At 44.0% G+C, this 18,037-nt stretch overlaps 1 protein-coding gene across 1 annotated transcript; it reads right to left on the bottom strand.

Moving 5' to 3' along the window:
- Positions 1–756: 756 nt before the first annotated feature.
- Positions 757–17,475, bottom strand: LAYN (layilin). Its single transcript, XM_040977251.1, has 8 exons — positions 17,391–17,475; positions 16,807–16,830; positions 14,498–14,795; positions 11,457–11,614; positions 7,246–7,278; positions 6,572–6,655; positions 4,839–4,941; positions 757–1,559 (listed from the first exon to the last, which is right to left on the bottom strand). The coding sequence occupies exons 1-8, from the start codon at positions 17,473–17,475 to the stop codon at positions 1,196–1,198; spliced, it is 1,149 nt and encodes a 382-aa protein (XP_040833185.1). The 3' UTR covers positions 757–1,195.
- Positions 17,476–18,037: the final 562 nt, after the last annotated feature.

Raw genomic sequence — 18,037 nt, 5'->3', positions numbered from 1 at the left:
CAGGGGCAGACAGGATTCCTAACCGTTGTGGCCTTTGCAGCCCAAGAGGGGCCAGAGCTGTGGGATTGAGGGGCAGCTTGCAGAGGCAGGATGTCTGAAAGAAAATGGCAGCCAATCCTTGAGATCATATGCTCACTGTTTTTTGCTGGAAATGTTTTAACACCATAGAACACACTCTGAGCTAGCAGAAATGTGACTCACCCTGTTGTCTGCCCCCTAGAAGGGCAGAGAATTGGGCACAGAATACGTTCTATTATATCCGGTATTGCACTGACCCGGAACAGTTAACTCAGACTACATATGTGAGGCTGTATATGTGAGGTTGAGTTGCTAAGTTAGTGAAGAATAAGATGTGTGAGCAAAATTAAAATGCTAAGAGGAGAGCGTGAGGTTACTGATGATCTAAGTCATGGCTTTCAGACCTGTACAGGGATATGGTTGGTGCAAGGCCAGGAAACTTTTCTCTGGGGTTGAAATCAAATGTCAGCTCCCTCAAACAAAAGATAGGATTACTGTGATTACTAAGAATATTGTTGATGATGTGGCAAAGCACAGAGCAACGTGTAGTATCACAGCTGGGAGTGCAAAGAAGGCTTGAATAGTTCATTTTGAGTTACCCAAGTATTTCCAAGTTTGGATGTCAGAGGGCCACACGCAGAGGAAGGGCTAGAGACAGATTCAGCAACATTCTGCTTCCTGCTTTTTTTTTTTTTTTTGCTTTTAAATGTTTATTCTTTGAGAAAAAAAAAACTAGCTATGACACTCATTGATGTGCAGGTCAGCCTGGAGTGACCATATGTGGTTGTGGAAAAGATGCTGTAGTTTCTGTCTCATTGGGATGAAATGTGCTGCAGAGCAGAAAAAGGAACAAGGCTCTTAGAGTTTCTAAGCTCCTCAGTGCTACACTTTCCCTGCCGGTTAAGGCACAGATCCTTGAAAATCCGATATGAATGGTCAGCTGATGATCCATGACACTCAACGAAGTGCCACTCTCAGGGCAGGTGCGTCCTCACAACACTGAATGAGGTGAGAGGTTGGGATGACAGGTGCATCCCAGACTTGGGCTAATGAGGATGACATGCGGATCTGAACATCTTCATAGACGTTTTGAATCTTTTCCTTATAGAAAATAGAAGAATTTTTCTTCTTATTTCTTTTTCATTCTTGTTTAAGTTTTTTTCTTTCTCATGCATCCCTAATATCCATATATGTCATTTTCCACCCATCCAGATTCCTTGCTCCTCCCCATTCTGTCCAGGGAGCATTCATAAATGTCATTGGTCACAAATCCACTTTCCATACTCTCCAGAGTCAGGAATCCACTTTCTGATGGATTCACGGCCATGTTGTCATAGTCACACGACACATCATCCGGAGTGGCTTCTCCGGAATGCACCCGGAATGAAATGTTCTTCAGATCTGGCCGAGTCTCAGCTAAGTCGGCTTCACTTTGTTTTCTGATGACGTTGTAGACCTCTAGGTCTGGGCTGTTCTGCTGGTGAGGGGCGGGCCATATGGTGCGTTGTTCCTTGGTGCCAGGGTCTGGCTGCTCCCGTTTTCTGGCAGGAAAGAAAAGCATGCTTGAGAACTTGAGACCATCCAACTGCACATATCCTGTGCAGTCCCTGAGCTCCACTTCTCACCTACACAGCATACAGGCCAGGGCTTTGGGGGTGGGAAGGGAACAGAGAAGTGTTATGCTCAAAGCCACTGTGTATCTGAAATCTGCAAGTTCACCAAAGTTGCAAGGACAGAGCTTGACATACAGGGTGCAGCAGTTAAACAGTAACCTTGGGATGCATACATCCCATATTAGGGTGCCTGGGATCAAATGCCAACTTGTTCATCCATTTCACATCCAGGGGCAGCAGGGACAGCTGAAGTGCTTGGGTCCCTGACTGAGTTCTAAGATTTTGGCTTTGGCCTGACCTAGCTGGGGTTACTGTGAATGAATGGTCTCCTTGCCATTCAAACAAACAAACAAACAAGCAAGCAAACAAACAAACAAAATCCGGATGTACAAACAGTCATATTTTGAAATCTAATCTCTAAATGAGATTTATCACATAGTTCCATTATGAACAAAGGTAACAAACCAGAGTAGAATGAATAATACCTTGACTTGGTCACCAATAGAAAACATACATGCTTTCATTTCACATCACAGCTATAGCTGTCTTAAAATACTGAATGTCCATCTATATTTCAAAATTAATTATACCACCACTAAATGAAAAGGCATTAATAAAGAATAACTTTACTGCATTCTCCTTTTTGGAAATATTGTGCCCAACTATAACAGAATTACTGGGTCCTTTGCAACCAAATGTGTTTTATTTTATACATTTAAAAATATTGTTCTGGGCAGAAGTCTAGAGGCTCCACCAGACTGCAACAGCAATCTGTGGCGCGTGCGAGCATGCGCGCTCACACACACACCCACACGCGCGCACACACACACACCCACACGCGCGCACACACACACACCCACACACACACACCCACGCACACACACACACACACACACGCGCGCGCGCGCGCGCACACACACACACAGGCATATTCAAAATCCTAGGAACCGATTTCTGCATTAGAATCACAACTCCAAATCATGATAAGGAGCTAAATAGAGTAATGAGGGGAAATCAAGAACCAACAGCAGGGACCAGTATGGTGGCATAGTAAATAAAGCCCCATGTGGGCACCACTTTAAGTCCTCGCTGGTCCATTTTCACTTCAGCTTGCTGCTCATGTGCCATAGAAGTCAGTAGAAGATGGCCCAAGTGAATGGGCCCCTGCACCACATGGCAGACCCAGAAGAAGCTCTTGGCTTCAGCCTTGGCTGCTTGCAGCTATCTGAGAAGTGAGCCAGTGGATGGAAGAGCTCTCTCTCTCTCTCTCTCTCTGGATCTCTATCTTTCACATAGTACATCTTTAAAAATAATCCATATTATTGGATAGTTAGAGATACAGAGAGTAGGAGAGACAGAGAGGAAGATCTTCTGTCTGCTGATTCACTCCCAAGTGATCGCAACGGCCAGAACTAAGAAGATCCAAAGCCTGGAGCCAGGAGCTTCTTCTGGGTCTCCAATGCTGGCACAGGGTCCCAAGGCCTTGGGCTGTCCTCAAATGCTTTCCCAGGCCACAAGCAGGAAGCCGGATGGGAAGCAGGTGGGGCAGTCGGGACATGAACTGGCACCCATATGGGATCCTGGCACATGCAAGGCGAGGACTTTAGCCATTAGGCTATTGTGCTGGACCCATAAATACATCTTCTAAAAAAGAACCAACTGCAGAGTAAAAAGTTGGTAAACTTCTTTGTAATATTTAATACTGAATTTTAGGTCCTGATGCAATGACTCAGTGGCTAAATTCTTGCCTTACACATGCCAGGATCCCATATGGGTGCTGGTTTATGTCCCAGCTGCTCTACTTCCCATCCAGCTCCCTGCTTATGGCCTGGGAAAGCAGTCGAGGACGGCCCAAAGCTTTGGGTTCCTGTACTTGTATGGGAGGCCTGGAAGAGGCTCCTGGCTCCTGGCTTTGTATCAGCTCAGCTATGGTTGTTTCAACCTCTTGGGGAGTGGACCAGCAGATGGAAGATCTTTCTCTCTGTCTGTATCTCTCCCTGTGAATCTGCCTTTCCAGTAAAAGTAAAATAAATCTTTAAAAAAAAGCAAACAATTTTAATTTGATTCAAAGGAAATAACTAATGAAATGATCACAATAGCTAACATTTCCCAACACCTACTCTGTATTTATTCACTGATTTTATCCTAAAATAATCATTAAAAATTTTAATATTGAATAGATTATACACTGGAATCTTACTAGCTCATTCCCACTGGACATCCTAATGAGGCAATTCTTAAGTTGGATGTTAGTTTTCATTCTGTAAAATGGGACTATTAGCTTTTATCTACACATGCCACAATGGTGAGGAATGAAAGGTAACTGAGAAGGGATCTGGAAACCTGGGGAAGATAGCCTAGTGATGATCTAGACCTCATGGTACAGCCGTTTGGTAGTAATCTACAGCTATGTATTCTGGTGAAAAAAAGGTTAATGAGAAGGAATTTAGCTGTCTTACTTTGAATTAAGTGGTTTAATTTCAAATATATCTTTTTTTTTTTAAAAAAAAGATTTATTTAGTTTTATTTGAAAGCAGATTCATCAAAAGAGAGCTCTTTTATCTACTCATTCACTTTCCAAATGGCTGCAATGGCCAGAGCTGGGCTGGTCTCAAGCCAGGATCTAGGAGCTTCACTTGGTCACCCGTGTAGATGCAGGAACCCAAGGACATGGATCATCCGTTTGCTGCTGCTTTCCCAAGCACATTAGCACAGAGCTGGATTGGAAGTGGATCAGCTGGGACCCAAACTGGTGCCCATTCTGGATACTGGTACTGCAGGCAGAGGCTCAACCTGTTACACCACAGTGCCAGCCCCAGTTTCAGGTGTTTCTAGAATGATTTGGAACAGATATGTATATATATATTTTTTTAATATGGCTCACTGTTTACTTCTTCACTCATTCAACATTTGCAGAGTAAGAGTCTACCAGTGGATAGTAAGAAGTGAGTAACACAGTTTTGCACTTCAAGTTTAAAAATCTTCCCCCCCCACACACCAGATAAGGAAGATGAAGTCACTGTTTAATCACAGCAAAGCACACATGCTTGGTGTTTTTGATTACCCTGAACCCATCAGAGAATTCACCAAGTCTGCAGTGGGTGACTGTCTTGTAGCTGCCTGTGCTTTTACTGATGCAAACAGGGCAGTGTTCAATCTCATCTCGCAGAAAAATGCAAAGTTTTACACAAGAAAGGTTTTACTTGCCTCCTTCTACAGATCCAGACCCAACACACAACTGTGGTGGCCACAAGGAGGAGGAGAAGGGGAATGCTGGGGATTAGAACATAGGCAAGATTCAAGGCCATTTCTGGAAAGAAAAAAGTGCACTGTCAGAATTGATGCTTTCTCTTACTTCCAAGTGATGTACACATACTTCCAAGTAGGCTTAAAAGCATAAATGGCAAAGAATTCCAAAGAGCGCATTCTGAACAGGAGACAGACACACAGCGAGCAGTTAGCAAAAGGCTGTTGACCTAAGATGGCTCACTATCTAGTTGCTGCTGCTTCTATGAGACGGCAAACCTGGCAACCATCTAAAATGAAAAGCCAAACAAAACACCTAAACCCACCATATACATCACCATAATAACACCAAACAACAGAAATATCAGTTACCCTTGCCCAGCAATTCATACTTTGCTCAAAGCATTTTCACACATGGGATCTGTTACACAGCCAAGAATTTTTTATTAGCATTTGTCTCTGGGTCTTTGTGGCTGTATGTCTTTGGAATTTGCTTGGGAAGTAGGGGTGGCTTTGTTACTTAGGAGCTTCTCTGCCGTGTCTTAAGATGAGGACTGGTCACATCTCAAAGAGTGATGATGTATTCATAGATTGGAGGTTGGAGCCAGGTGACAGGAGCCTGACCTCTGGAGATTGAATTCCATCACCTGAACAAACAGATCACACATGGGAAATGAAATGCAAATAAAGCCTCTGGTCACCAAAGCTCAGTAGAGCTTTCTGGCTGATCAGCACATCAATGTACCAGGAGGATGACACAACTGGATCCCATTGCCAACAGGACATGGAAGCACCCCACTTGGAGACAGGCTTATGTGTCTCTTTCTTTGGTTGTTCTTGCTTTATATCTGTGCAAAGAGTAGGTTTAGCTATAATGTTTTCCTGGATTCTGTGAGTTGTTCTAGGGCATTATCAGAACTGGGAGGGGAAGGATAGTGGGCATCCCTGGATCTGTAGCAAAGCGGTCAGAAGTGTGGGTGCCCCCAAACTTGTGGCTGATCTCAAGTGGGGACATTCTTGTTGTGGATTGTGCCTGTAAGCTGTAGGGTCACTTCTAATTCTACTGGTTAGTATCAGATTTGAACTGTGGCATTACAACAGCTGACTTCATTTTACTGTCACAGGAATGCTATCAGCTAGAAAGGAAACTACAACTTCAAGTATAGAGAAGCTAACTGGTTTTGTTTAAAGTTGCCCAGTGACCAGAAGCAAGATTCTTTCTTGAAACTCAGGACAGGGGTGAGATTCAAGGTCCATTAGCATCTGATCTATCGTTGCACTTGCGTGTATGTTTTGAGATCTCCACTTGAAGTGTTTCTATTTCCTCTGTTTCACAGAAGCATTTTCATTACAGATGTTACATGTTATGTCTTGGGTACTTCTAGTCCTGTTTTTCTACATCCACTCTCTCACCCCCACTCCACTCCATGTTGTGTCCCATAAGTGGTCCTTGTGGTTCTATCTTCATGTCGATTTTTCATTTTCTGTCCAGTTCAATCTTTAATCTTAGGATAATGCTTTCTGTATATTTCATCACATCATCTAACTTGGCTTTTGTCAAGTCACAGTTGTCCCATCTAATTCTATTTGTAAGTAGTCATGGGAAAGAACAAAGTAGGGAAAGTAACCATGGACTATTTGTAATTGAGTGACTCCTGTTATCTGTTTCTCCCAGGTATGTATGGTGTATATACCTTTACTTTCTTCAAATGTTTCTTTGGCATCTTCTTTCTGTGTTTCTTCTGGAAATATGGGTATAGCTGGCTCTGTTGCTGAACCTGGAGAGAGATACATGAACTTGAGAACATGCAGAAAGGCCTTGCATTGCAGGCATCTCCCAAGATCCTATCATGTTCAAATCAGGATGCCACTTAGCAAGGGAAATGCAACCAGTCCCACTTATATTATAAACAACAAAGCAAAGGGTGGAATTTTCTGCCCTGGAGGTTTAATTGTCAAAGGCCAAAGCAATCAATTAACAGATGACATCAAGGTACATAAAGTACTGAAGTACTGAGAAGAAGGGCCAATGGCTGGTTTTTGGAACCATGAGTAATCAGCTTGGCTCATTTCTTGTCTCATTAGATAAAAAACAGTTCCCTTCATTTTGACAGTAATAACAAGTAATACTCAAAACTGAACTTAAAACTGTTGCTTTTCAGTTTTAAGAGAAGTAGACAATATCACGGACAGAGACTAATGAACTGGTTGTCATGCTTAGGCGTGGCATATGCTGGTACAAACTGTCTGGGTTACCAATAGTGGTCTTTCTATTGAATGTCAGGTCTAAAGGAAACATGTTTCTAAATTTATTAACAAGATCTGTGGAACAGCCTTAATTAACCCATATTTCAAATTATAGGCTCACCTCTATGCCTTGTAGAAGGAGTTGTTGTCTTCTCTATAGTAGAAGAAAACAAAAAAGAAAACAATAACTATATAATTTTCATACCATCTGAATGTAATAAGCTAGAGCATGGAATCCACTTATTTGCTTGTTTGACCATCTGATACCCTGTTTATTGTTACTAGATACCAGGAATTAGGTTAGTAAGACAAAAGAATGACTTTTTTTTTTTTTACATAAAGGCTGCCTTTTCTGTGGCTTTACTTTCATGCTTTTTTTTTTTCACTTTTAGAAAATATTTTAAAACATCTGAGTATGAGAATTCAAAATTATACACCAAAATAGAAAAACTACCATAATGAAACCCAATGTGCTATTATATAACTTCAACTTAGTGTAAAACTTAATGTAAAATTTCTCCAGTTTTAACAATAATCTCTATTCCTCCTGTACTACATTCCCAGCCTGGGTTACTTTAACATAATCCCATATATTTTATTAGTTCATATAGGGGGTATTTGGGAGAACAACAAACTCATCTCCAAATAGCAGAAGTAAGTGAGCAGCTAAGTAGACTACTGACCAACTCCACAATTCTGGTGCTCTCAGGAAAGGCAGGATACGAGACAGCCTATGTCAAGTGTTTTTGCTTTTAGCTGAGGGAATGTCCACCTCTAGCACTGGCAGTGAGTCATGCCCTAAGGTTCACAGGGACAGGCTGCTCAAGGGTACAGTTTTAGAAATCGTATTTGCAAGGCCAGGCCAAGCCTAGTCATAGTTCTACTCAGAAAGGACAGAAACTCTTAATCATCTTCTCATAAATGTGTCTAGAGGAGGATTCAAAATAATTTATTAAAACACAACAATTGTTATGTGGTGCCTACTGTGTGGTAGAAACTGTTCTAAATGTCTCACATGAATAAAATCAATCCTGAGAAGAGCCTCTTGAGGTTAGTCTCATTACTCTGGCTTTCCATGAAGAAACCAAGACATGGGGAAAGTAAGCAACTTTCACAAATCTCATAGGTAATAAGTGGTTGAACTAAGATTTCAACCAAATAAAGTCAAATGAAAATTAAAGTAGAAGGAGATACAACTTCATGAGGCAGTAAAGATAAAAGAGCAGATTAAAAATAATCTTGGGGGCCCGGCGTGGTGGCGCAGTGGTTAAGGTCCTCGCCTTGCACGCCCGGGATCCCATATGGGCGCCGGTTCTAATCCCGGCAGCCCCGCTTCCCTTCCAGCTCCCTGCTTGTGGCCTGGGAAAGCAGTCGAGGACGGCCCAAAGCTTTGGGACCCTGCACCCGCGTGGGAGACCCGGAAGAGGCTCCTGGCTTTGGATCAGCGCAGCACCAGCCGTTGTGGTCACTTGGGGAGTGAATCATCGGACGGAAGATCTTCCTCTCTGTCTCTCCTCTCTGTATATCTGGCTTTCCAATAAAAACATAACAAAAATAAATCTTTAAAAAAATAATCTTGGTCCTATAGTTTTTAAAAAGATATTTTATAGGATGACCATATAATCTGAAAGTACAGGAGACTATTAGATAACATTTATTTTGCGATTTTTCATTGGAATATGTATTTTGTAAAGTATTAACTTCAACATCTATTCTTACTGTTGTCCTGCCCCCTCCCTAGGCCAATGCACTGTGCAGGAATGAACCCTAAACACCCATGCAGCATTTGCACTGATCTTTGGCATGCATCTGTGAGGTATCTGATTTCTCTGAATGTGCCTATGCCTCTAACGTGCTTCACAGGTAATCAGGTGTTCAGTGTGGCCAGCAGGTGACTGATTCCACATGGCCATGTTCTCACATCCAGTTTTAGAGACTGTCACTCCCCACTCTCTTGATGGGCTGGTGTGCCATCTTGTGAATGGTCACTAATAAGTGACCATTCGCCTCACCCATCAAGTGCTTAAATGTGTGTTTCCAGACCTCATATCAACCAAGTGGTAAAGTGGACAGAATCGGAGGAAGGCAATTAAAGTACACTGTGTATAAGGTTATCTCATCCTCATGGGAGAATGGCCAACCTAGTTTTAAAAGATCCTGGAAGGTTTTCCAGGGGAAGTTTTTAAATTTCTTATTTTAAAATAATTTCAGATATATGATTTACAATCATGGTTTGAAGACCTCTCATGATCCTTCACCTTACCATCTCACTACATTTCATTTTCTTATTTTGTCTCTAATTATCTCTGTCTTAACATTTTTCTTTATTATTGGATTATCAGCTTTATTTTTATTTGAAAGGCAGAGACAGAGACAAACTGACAGACACACACAAAGGTCTTCCACTCACTGGTTCGCTCCTTAAATGTCCACAGTACCTCCAAGTCTAATATGCCAAGCCAAATCCAGGTGCCCAGAACTTAGTCAAGTCTTCTGTCTGGACAGCAGGGACGGAATTAGTTGAGGCAATCCCTGCTGCCTCCCTCTGTGCACATTAGCAGGAAGCTGGAATCAGAAGCAGACTAGCACATGGACTGAGGTACTCTGATGTGGGATGTAGGCATCCCAAGCTGTGTCTTTAAAGCACTGCCAGATACCTGCCCAGATCTATCTGTGTGTGTGCATAATGCCCTATTATTCTATATTTGATTCTATATCTCTATATTTCATTCTATATTTGAAAGAAAGGGGGAGATGGTATTGTGGCAGAGCTCTTGCAATACTAGAAACCCATATCAGAGTGCTGGGAAGGCATTAGATGATGGTTCAAGTACAGCGGTTCCTGATACACATGAAGGAGACCTGAATGGAGTTTCAGGCTCTTAACTTTGGCCTGGCCTAACTGTTGCATTCATTTTGGGATCTCTCTGTTTCTCTCTTTTACTGTGCTTAGCAAATGAATAATGAATGAATGAATCTTGAAAAGGGAAGAGACCCATTCTATTACATAAGCATAGTATGATGGCAAAAAACAAAAAATTGATGTAATGATATTATATATAATGCACAAATCTTATTCAAATTCTGACAAGTGTCTTTAATAGAAAATCACCATCACCATTGTCATTGTCACAACCATTATCACCATCATGGTCAACATGGTCTCAGATCCAATCCAGGATCATTTGTTTCAGTTAGTTGTTGGGGGGAAAAGGTGATATTTATCCTGAACCTGAAGGATGAGAGTAGGTGTATTGGAAAAAAACATGCTTGGTCCCTGGCTTTCCTGTCTCTTATGCTTTGACTACAACTCTGTCAATGCCTGGGAAAGCCAGTTACCAACAAATGCTTTGCTTTCATTGCTCTAAGAAATGGACCTGCTAAGCAGTCTAGATTTTTGCAGTCTCTCCGTCTGAGGCAATTCTCTATGGTGGGGAGAGCCAGGTCATCAGAGAGAAGACTTCATCAGAGGAAAAACATCTCAGCAATAAAAATTTTCCCCAATACTTACAGTCCAATTCAAACAATTTTAAATGGCAGGGTTATTTAGTCCTAAACTAGATGTAACTAACAAGGCACTTTATTCCTACAGGAAAGAATGCAGAATTGGGGCCAAAACAGTTAGCTTTTAGGGAGGTGAGAAATTTCAGAGACAGATCAAGAACCAGCTCCATTTTAAATCCAACTCAACTTCAGTAGAAGAATCTGGAAAACATCAGCAGAGTAGGACCATGGGCTTGCAGGCAATTCCAAACCCTTACAGATCCTGGCAACAAACTTGAATTGGTAAGGCAGGTACAAGGGTGGTGTGAGGAATTTAAACCTGATCAGCAAAAATGCCTGCTATCTTGCCCAGTGGCAGCGAAACTGATACACTTGGTCATGTATTTCTGCTGGTTGTTGTTGCGTTTCTTTCAAGCCACAGAAAACACTCTCACATGATTGTTGGTCTTGCAGGAGCAATGGCCAGCTTACTCCAAGCTCCTACAGCAAATCTCACATGTGGAAAGAATAAGACTCTGTGGTTGTCCCCAGAGAGGGCTTTTTATTTCTTGGAGTTCTCTGAAGTGTTGCTTTATCACGTATAAACTAGACTTTCTTTTTCTCACAGCCTTTCTCTTAGTGTCTGATAATCTTTCCTTTGCTAGCTAATCCTAAGATGGGCAATGTCATTGCCTACCCATTTATTATAAGACTTCCCCAAGTTTAACACTGCTGGCACTTGCAACAAGCTTTTTCAGAGATCACATAACAAATTCTTGGTACCAGCAACCGCTTATGAAATGAGAAGATTGAGAAGTTAGCCACATCACTTGAAAGAGGATTCATTACCATCAGAATATTTGCAAATGAAATTGTTCTTCATGTTGCAGCGGTCGTCATTCCACTGGAACATGTAGGGACCTCCAATACCAGCAGGTGCCGACGGTTGATGGTACATGACCACACAGACCTCACTGCCGCAGGAAGGCTCATCCACATACCAATTCCTGTAGAAAAGGAATCAGCAATGGGACAGCTGGAGAAGGATATTGTGTTGATGTGTTTTCTGTTATTATATTTAGCTCATGGATTTGGAGGCTGAAAATCGAGGTGGCCCGTCCTATCTACTAATATCTAAGACATGTCCAAACTTTGGGATGGCAGATGTCCCAAGACATCAAAGCCATTATTTTCTTCTCAAGCTCTGCTGAGCCACCCAATTCTGCTTCAGAACACAATCGAAGAGCGAGAGGAATAAACAAAGATGCTTTTTTATATATACATCAGAATCAATCATCTCAAATTTGTCATAACCTCTTAGCAAGGGCAGTATACTATGTAATATAAGCAAAGTAATTATAAGAACAAACAGCTGGCAGGGCTAGTCTGAAAGACTTATTTCTGTTTTACTTTTGGTACCAGAGCCTCTCCTTGGCTTATAGCTGTGTTTGAGGGAACCCCTCATTAATGGCTGGTTGAGGCAGCTGGAGCCTGGATCTTGGATAGGTTAACTTAGTTTGCAAATACAAAACAACTGGACAAAAGCTTCACTGCAGCAGTGCTGACACCCCACTCAGAGGTAGCCTTGAAGATAGTGATAAGAAGATGGTCATTGTTTTGGCTGTCAAATTACTTAAGCAAGTTAACTTAGTTAATCGAGAGAAGTTATCAGAGATTAGAATATATGAGCACTCAGGGGTAACGCAAACAGTATGGCAAATGAAGAGGAATCTAAGCAGAGACTGAAAGATTGAGGACTCAGGAGTGTTGAATAATTGGGAACAGACACTGGGGGAGGGTCTTGGATAAACAGGAGAAGGCATATGGGAAGGGAATAATGTAGGATGATCTTTTTATTACAGGTTAAAGCCTGTGAGGAAGCAGTTACCATGGAAGAGGCACTAAACCATCAGGAAGATATAATGACTCACCTAGGTTATGTTGGCCAGCCTGGTAGCAGCCACATCTCTAGCAGCCAAGGAGGAAGCTATATGTGGGCTCAATATGATTGGCTCCACTGATGTAATTGAGCTAACTACTGCTAAACTAATTTAGCTGATCTTACTTTTGCTAAAGCCAGCATTCAACCTCCCAGCAGCAGAGAGCCAATGCTGAGTCTCTGACACAGCACCAAGATTTGCGGAGACCAACCTGTCATTCTCTGGGTCCCTGAAAGGGACAGTGATTCATTCGGACAGAAATAGCAGACAGTCCTTAGGGGGTTAGAGAGCAGCACTGCAAAGGCCTACACAGTATTTAATCTCCCAGAAGAGGAGCCCAAGTAACATCTCAGAAAACAAAGGGAACTACTTTCTAACAAAGTGTGGGTGGGAATAGGAACCTGTCATGGACTCTACTAGTCCTATCACATACTGTGTCATCCTGAAGCTGCCAGTGGACAGAAGGAAGGAACAACTTGATAGAAATGGCTGAAGCACCATCTTAGAGGCTTTGCTTTTCAGAGATAGGGCACTAATCTGTAAGATGCACTGCACTTAAATGAACGATTCATAGTCTCATGTCTTGAAGAGTAGAGCACATGATCCTGGAGGCCAAGAAGAAGAAAGAAGGAATGTGTGCTTCTTACCTCTGTAATGTGGAGCTCCAGGTAGAGGTTTTGGTTCTCAAAGGGGAATACTTTACCCTTAAATAAGCAAGCGTCTTATTGTACTATGAGTTCTAGGTACTGATTGGGCACTTTGGGATCCTCGTGTACAGAGGGTGACCTCCAAGAAGAGAAGTCACTATCTTAGCAGGATGCTCAAGCAGACAGGTCTGCTGTTCTACCTTGGAGGCAGGGAGAAGGCCTCCCAGCTTATCTCCTTGAGCACCTCTTGGTGTACTCACCTGTCAATGTTGAAGATCAGTAGAAAAGTACACAACCCCTAGCCTAAGAAGTAGAGGTGACTAGGACCTTAAAGTTCAGAAATGAGAGTGTGGGTCATGTAGTAAGGTCAGTTGTAGAAACACTGTAGGTTAGGGGATCTGGACTGAATAGGGAGCAGGGAAGCCAATAAATATCAGTTGTGGCTCTGAGGGCAGCAGCACTGATGGGAAATATTCACCCAACTAAGCTTCCTTTATTTCCCCCAGGAATAGAAGCCCAAGAGAATTCTGCTCTCCAAATTAATTTGAAGATGTTCAGCATAATGGGCAGCCTGAGAAAGATGCTAACACACTGCCTTAGAAGTAACAGGTAAAAAATGTTTTAATTTTCATTTGTTTGATTGAGAGTAAGTTTAGACTTTTTTCCCCATGTGATTGTTAGATACTCTGTTTTGTGAACAATGCCAGTTCTTTTGTCATATTTTGGGGTCTTAGTGTCTTATTGACTTATAAAAAAGTACTCCATTACAAAAAGATACCAACTCTGTTAAACTAACTACATTTCCTCAATCTAATGTCTGTCTCAATTTTTATATGCCTTAAACATTGTTTATGTCATTGCACTTTATGGAGGGATGATAGCAATGTGGGATGTGAGTCAGCTTATGATGTTGTGGGTTTAGAAGGGTCGTGAGGCCCTTCTTGAAGTCCCTTCACTTGGTTAATCCATGACTTATAGAGTTTGCTGTGTCTAGAGTCCTATCTGGAGTCTCAGCCCTATGGATTTAAAAAGGTTCCTATCCAAAAGGCCAGATTGCCAGAACCACTGAATTCAAGGGCTGTGGAAACGAGGCCACTGGGTCACATCCACCTGAACAGAGCTCTTTGGCCATCTAATGGACCCGAAGTAGGTCTGCATTTACAAGCGCCACCACACTGCTTTGATTAGTAACTCTTCTGCCTGGCCAAGTCTTCTCTGCCTCCCTGATATGGCACTGGATCCAGCCAGCTTCTTTTTTGAGTGATGTCAAGTGAGCCAGCTGCTGTGAGTCCCACACACTTACCTAAATTTTGATGTGCTGCCATCAGTCCAAGCATAAAGATCCTGGCAGGCTGTGCCATTGTTTTGTTTCTCTTCACGCCTCCTGAGCCCAATCCAGAAATCACCATCAGATGCCAAGAGGTTTTCAATGAACTTTTCTATCAGTCTCTGTTCATCTTCAGACTCAATGCTGACCAACTGGCCCCCATTTCTCCTGCAGGCTTCTTTGGCTTCCTCAAAGTTCAGTCTTCGAGAAGCATCATGGAAGTAAATGACTTTATAACAAGGTTTTTGTGTTCCTCCCCGGCAAACCAACTGCCCTAGAGAAAGAGGATAAAAAGAAAAGAAACCAACCTGTTTCTGTGTACAAAAGGCATTCGTGGGTAGGGGTACCTGTAGATGTCTAAATGAAGCTATAGCTGGGCAGGAATTGTGATTACTCATGCATTCAAGTCAGGGATTCCAGAGCAAATATTTCTTCCAGCATGAAGATGCAGCTATTTAAACTCTAGAGGGGCATAGAGTGTAGGGAAATCAGGATTTATTATTCTACTACAGATTGTTTAAAAAGCAGACATTTTTTATTAGCCCTTAAAAAGAGAAACAGATAACGCTTTAGAATTTTACTTCAAAGCAAACAAATAGCACCTTCATGCCATTAAGGAGTTTTGGGGAGACAGTATGGCTTAAAGCAAGTATCTAGTAATTCCGTCAGGCAAGACAGGCATTCAGAATCTGTCATGGGCTTTTTTTATTGTGGGACCCCTTGTCTATGTAGAAGGATTGAGAGTTCAGTCAATCTCCAGGTCAGGCAGAAGCTAAGGGCATCAGATGTGTGACGTTTTCTGCTCAGGACAGTCTCTTGTGAACCTAAACTCAAGCACTCTGTTTACTGAACACTTACAGTGTTCTCTGTACTAAGGTTAGGATATTATGTTTACATATGCATTTTTTGTCTTTTCACCTTCATAACAATCCCAGGATGCAGCTGTTGATCCTGCCCCATTTTACCAATGAGAAAACTGAAGCTTGGAGATATTAAGCCATTCAGCTGAGAATATACAGCTCTCAGTAGTACACTTGAGCCGAAACTCATGATAAAGTCATGTTGGTATCACTGAATTATACACCTGGCTCCCCATTCCAGCTCACCCCAGGCTTGCATACAGGGAGCCCATATAGTGTGTCTCATCTGATGGACATTCCGAGGGCCAAAGACCATCTCAGGCATACAGAGGGGATCCCACTGCGGAGCAGTAAACAAAGAGTTCACAAGCATATGTCACTCTTTCTTGTCTTTGGGTGATGGAAGCCCTTTCTGCAGTTGAAACATGAGTATTATTATGCCTGTGCTCAGTTGGCATTTATGACGTACCTGCTCTGTGCCTGTGCTAGGTGCTGGGAATACAGAAACAAGTGCCAGTTTTTATCCCATGGTCCATGCTTCTGAATCTAAATGGACAAAGTGAAAACCACCTTTCCAAGGGAAGTCACCCCCTCCAATGAGAGAACCAAAATGTGAGCTGTGGGTGTGAATTGCACTACCTGGGGAAGAGGACATACAGATGACTCAACTTTTTCTTTTCTGTTTCTTTCACCACTTCTGTAACAACATTCTCAAGGAGCAATGAGGAATAGCAACGGTGCATCTGCTCCCTTCTTTCATTCCTTGGCTGTTGCTCTATCTGGACCTGCCCATCAGCAAATCAGAAGGGCTCCAAAGGGGTTGGGGGTGGGGTGGGCATTCTGACCTGGGAGGAGTTCCAAGGAGGCTGTGGCTGAATGCTGCATGGAGAGGAGGCTGGGCCAGCCAGTCTTCCGGGATTCCTTTAACTTAGCTCCAGCAGAGGGAAGCGTATGAGTCCCCAGGTACAGCTACCTTCTGCTGCAGCTAGGGTAGCTACAAGCTGCTGCTGAATCCATGGATGCCTCTTGGACAAGAGTGTCCAGTGGAATGTGCAGGCAATAGCCAGAGGCCGCCAGGGCTGGAAACAGGCCCAAGGGCCCATCTGGTTCCCCTGCTTCCAGGAAGTGTCCTCTTCACTTGCAGGAAGGGCAAGAGCGGAAAGAAGTTCTACCCCCCCCCCCCAGACCTGTTGAGTACTGAGCCCAAGCAGCCCTTTCCTTTTGTTGCCTGATTCCCCATGCCTGTACTGAAACAATCTTAAGATTTCTTTTTTCAGTCAGCTCCGCATGTCGGGATACCAGTCTGCCCATTTGTCTGAGCCCGCAAAGGGGATTCATGAGAGGTTTTGTGCGAGCGAGGGCATGGCCAAACTCCCTCTGGCATGCAAACAGCTTTGGAAAAGGCAAAAAACTGGAGCACTATACCTCCTCTGGGGTCCATGTCCGAGGCTGCATTGACACAGGAGGAAGGAAGCAGAGAGTCATTCCCTGGAATCAAGCCGGCTTGGGGGGAGGAGGGCTAACTGCGTGGTTTTCCTGATCTCTAAGCGCTCTGGTCTCAGGCGCCCGGTTCAGCTAGTCCCGCTATCCAAAGAGAACAGGCAGGCTTCCCACTGCATCACGGAGACACAAAGTGGTCGGAAGCTAAATAGTGAGCCTGTTTTGCGTGAGGGTCCACAGACTAACCCTGCCGTGCTCAGTGGGGGTACACCCAAGGGGGCAGCCATGGGTGCAAGATTGCCTATGCCCCACTCAGCCCATGTCCTCTCACCCACCAGTATAACCCCGAACGAGTTCCAGTATACGCAGGGAACTGGGCGGTCGCGGAAACGCACCCTTTCCTAACTCCACGGACCTGAGGATTCCACAGAATCCAAAATTTGAGACTGGGGACTCGGGATCCCAGTCCCACCACGGAGAACCAGAAGAGGCAGTGGCGGCTTCCTCCCGGGTCCTCAGTGCAGCGTGGAGCCCGGCCGCACCAGCCTCCCTGCAGGGTTAGCACTCACCGCTCCACAGGCGTTCGGGGGCTCCTGGAGGACCCGCCAGCAGGAAGGCGAGTAGCACAGCTTGCAGAACTGCCCCAAGCTGCATGGCCCGGTTCTGGTGCGCCCTCTGACAGTTGGGTACTATGTCTGTGAAGCGGCCGGGCTAACGGCGGGCACAACTGCAGCGGCATCTCCCGCGGACCGGCACACAGGGCACCCGGAGGAGGCGGGGAGAGTGGGAGTCCAGCGGTCACTCCTCCGCCCGCGGGGACGTCACTGCGGAGTGGGCAGCCCCGCCGGCTGGCCCATCCCCTATGGCCTCCTCCAGTGCTCTGTGTTTTTCAGCAGGGCGGGAGCCACGGCAAGACCAGCTCCACGCCCCTCACGGCTCTTATCCAGAGAGGTCCTGTACTAGTCTGTAAAAAACCCCCGTCTCCCCTGAGATGGGATGATGAAGCACACTCTGCAATTACAAAACTGTACCACATTGCGCCTCTGTTTCCCCGGCTATAGCTAAATTTACCAGCTCTAAAGGGAGAGGCTCGGTGTGCATACCTGCCTGGGACACACTTCCAGTGCTCAGGACTACACCAGGGAAAGCAGCAGCAGCCCAAAGAGAGAACGATGCTGAAGCAGGTGCACACCAGCCAGATTATGGGACACAGCGT

The sequence above is a fragment of the Ochotona curzoniae genome, unplaced genomic scaffold (assembly GCF_017591425.1).
Source record: "Ochotona curzoniae isolate NIBS_2020 unplaced genomic scaffold, NIBS_Ocur_1.0 contig_2723, whole genome shotgun sequence".
In the NCBI taxonomy this organism is placed as follows: Eukaryota; Metazoa; Chordata; class Mammalia; order Lagomorpha; family Ochotonidae; genus Ochotona; species Ochotona curzoniae.
This window is presented reverse-complemented; position numbering and strand designations above follow the sequence as displayed.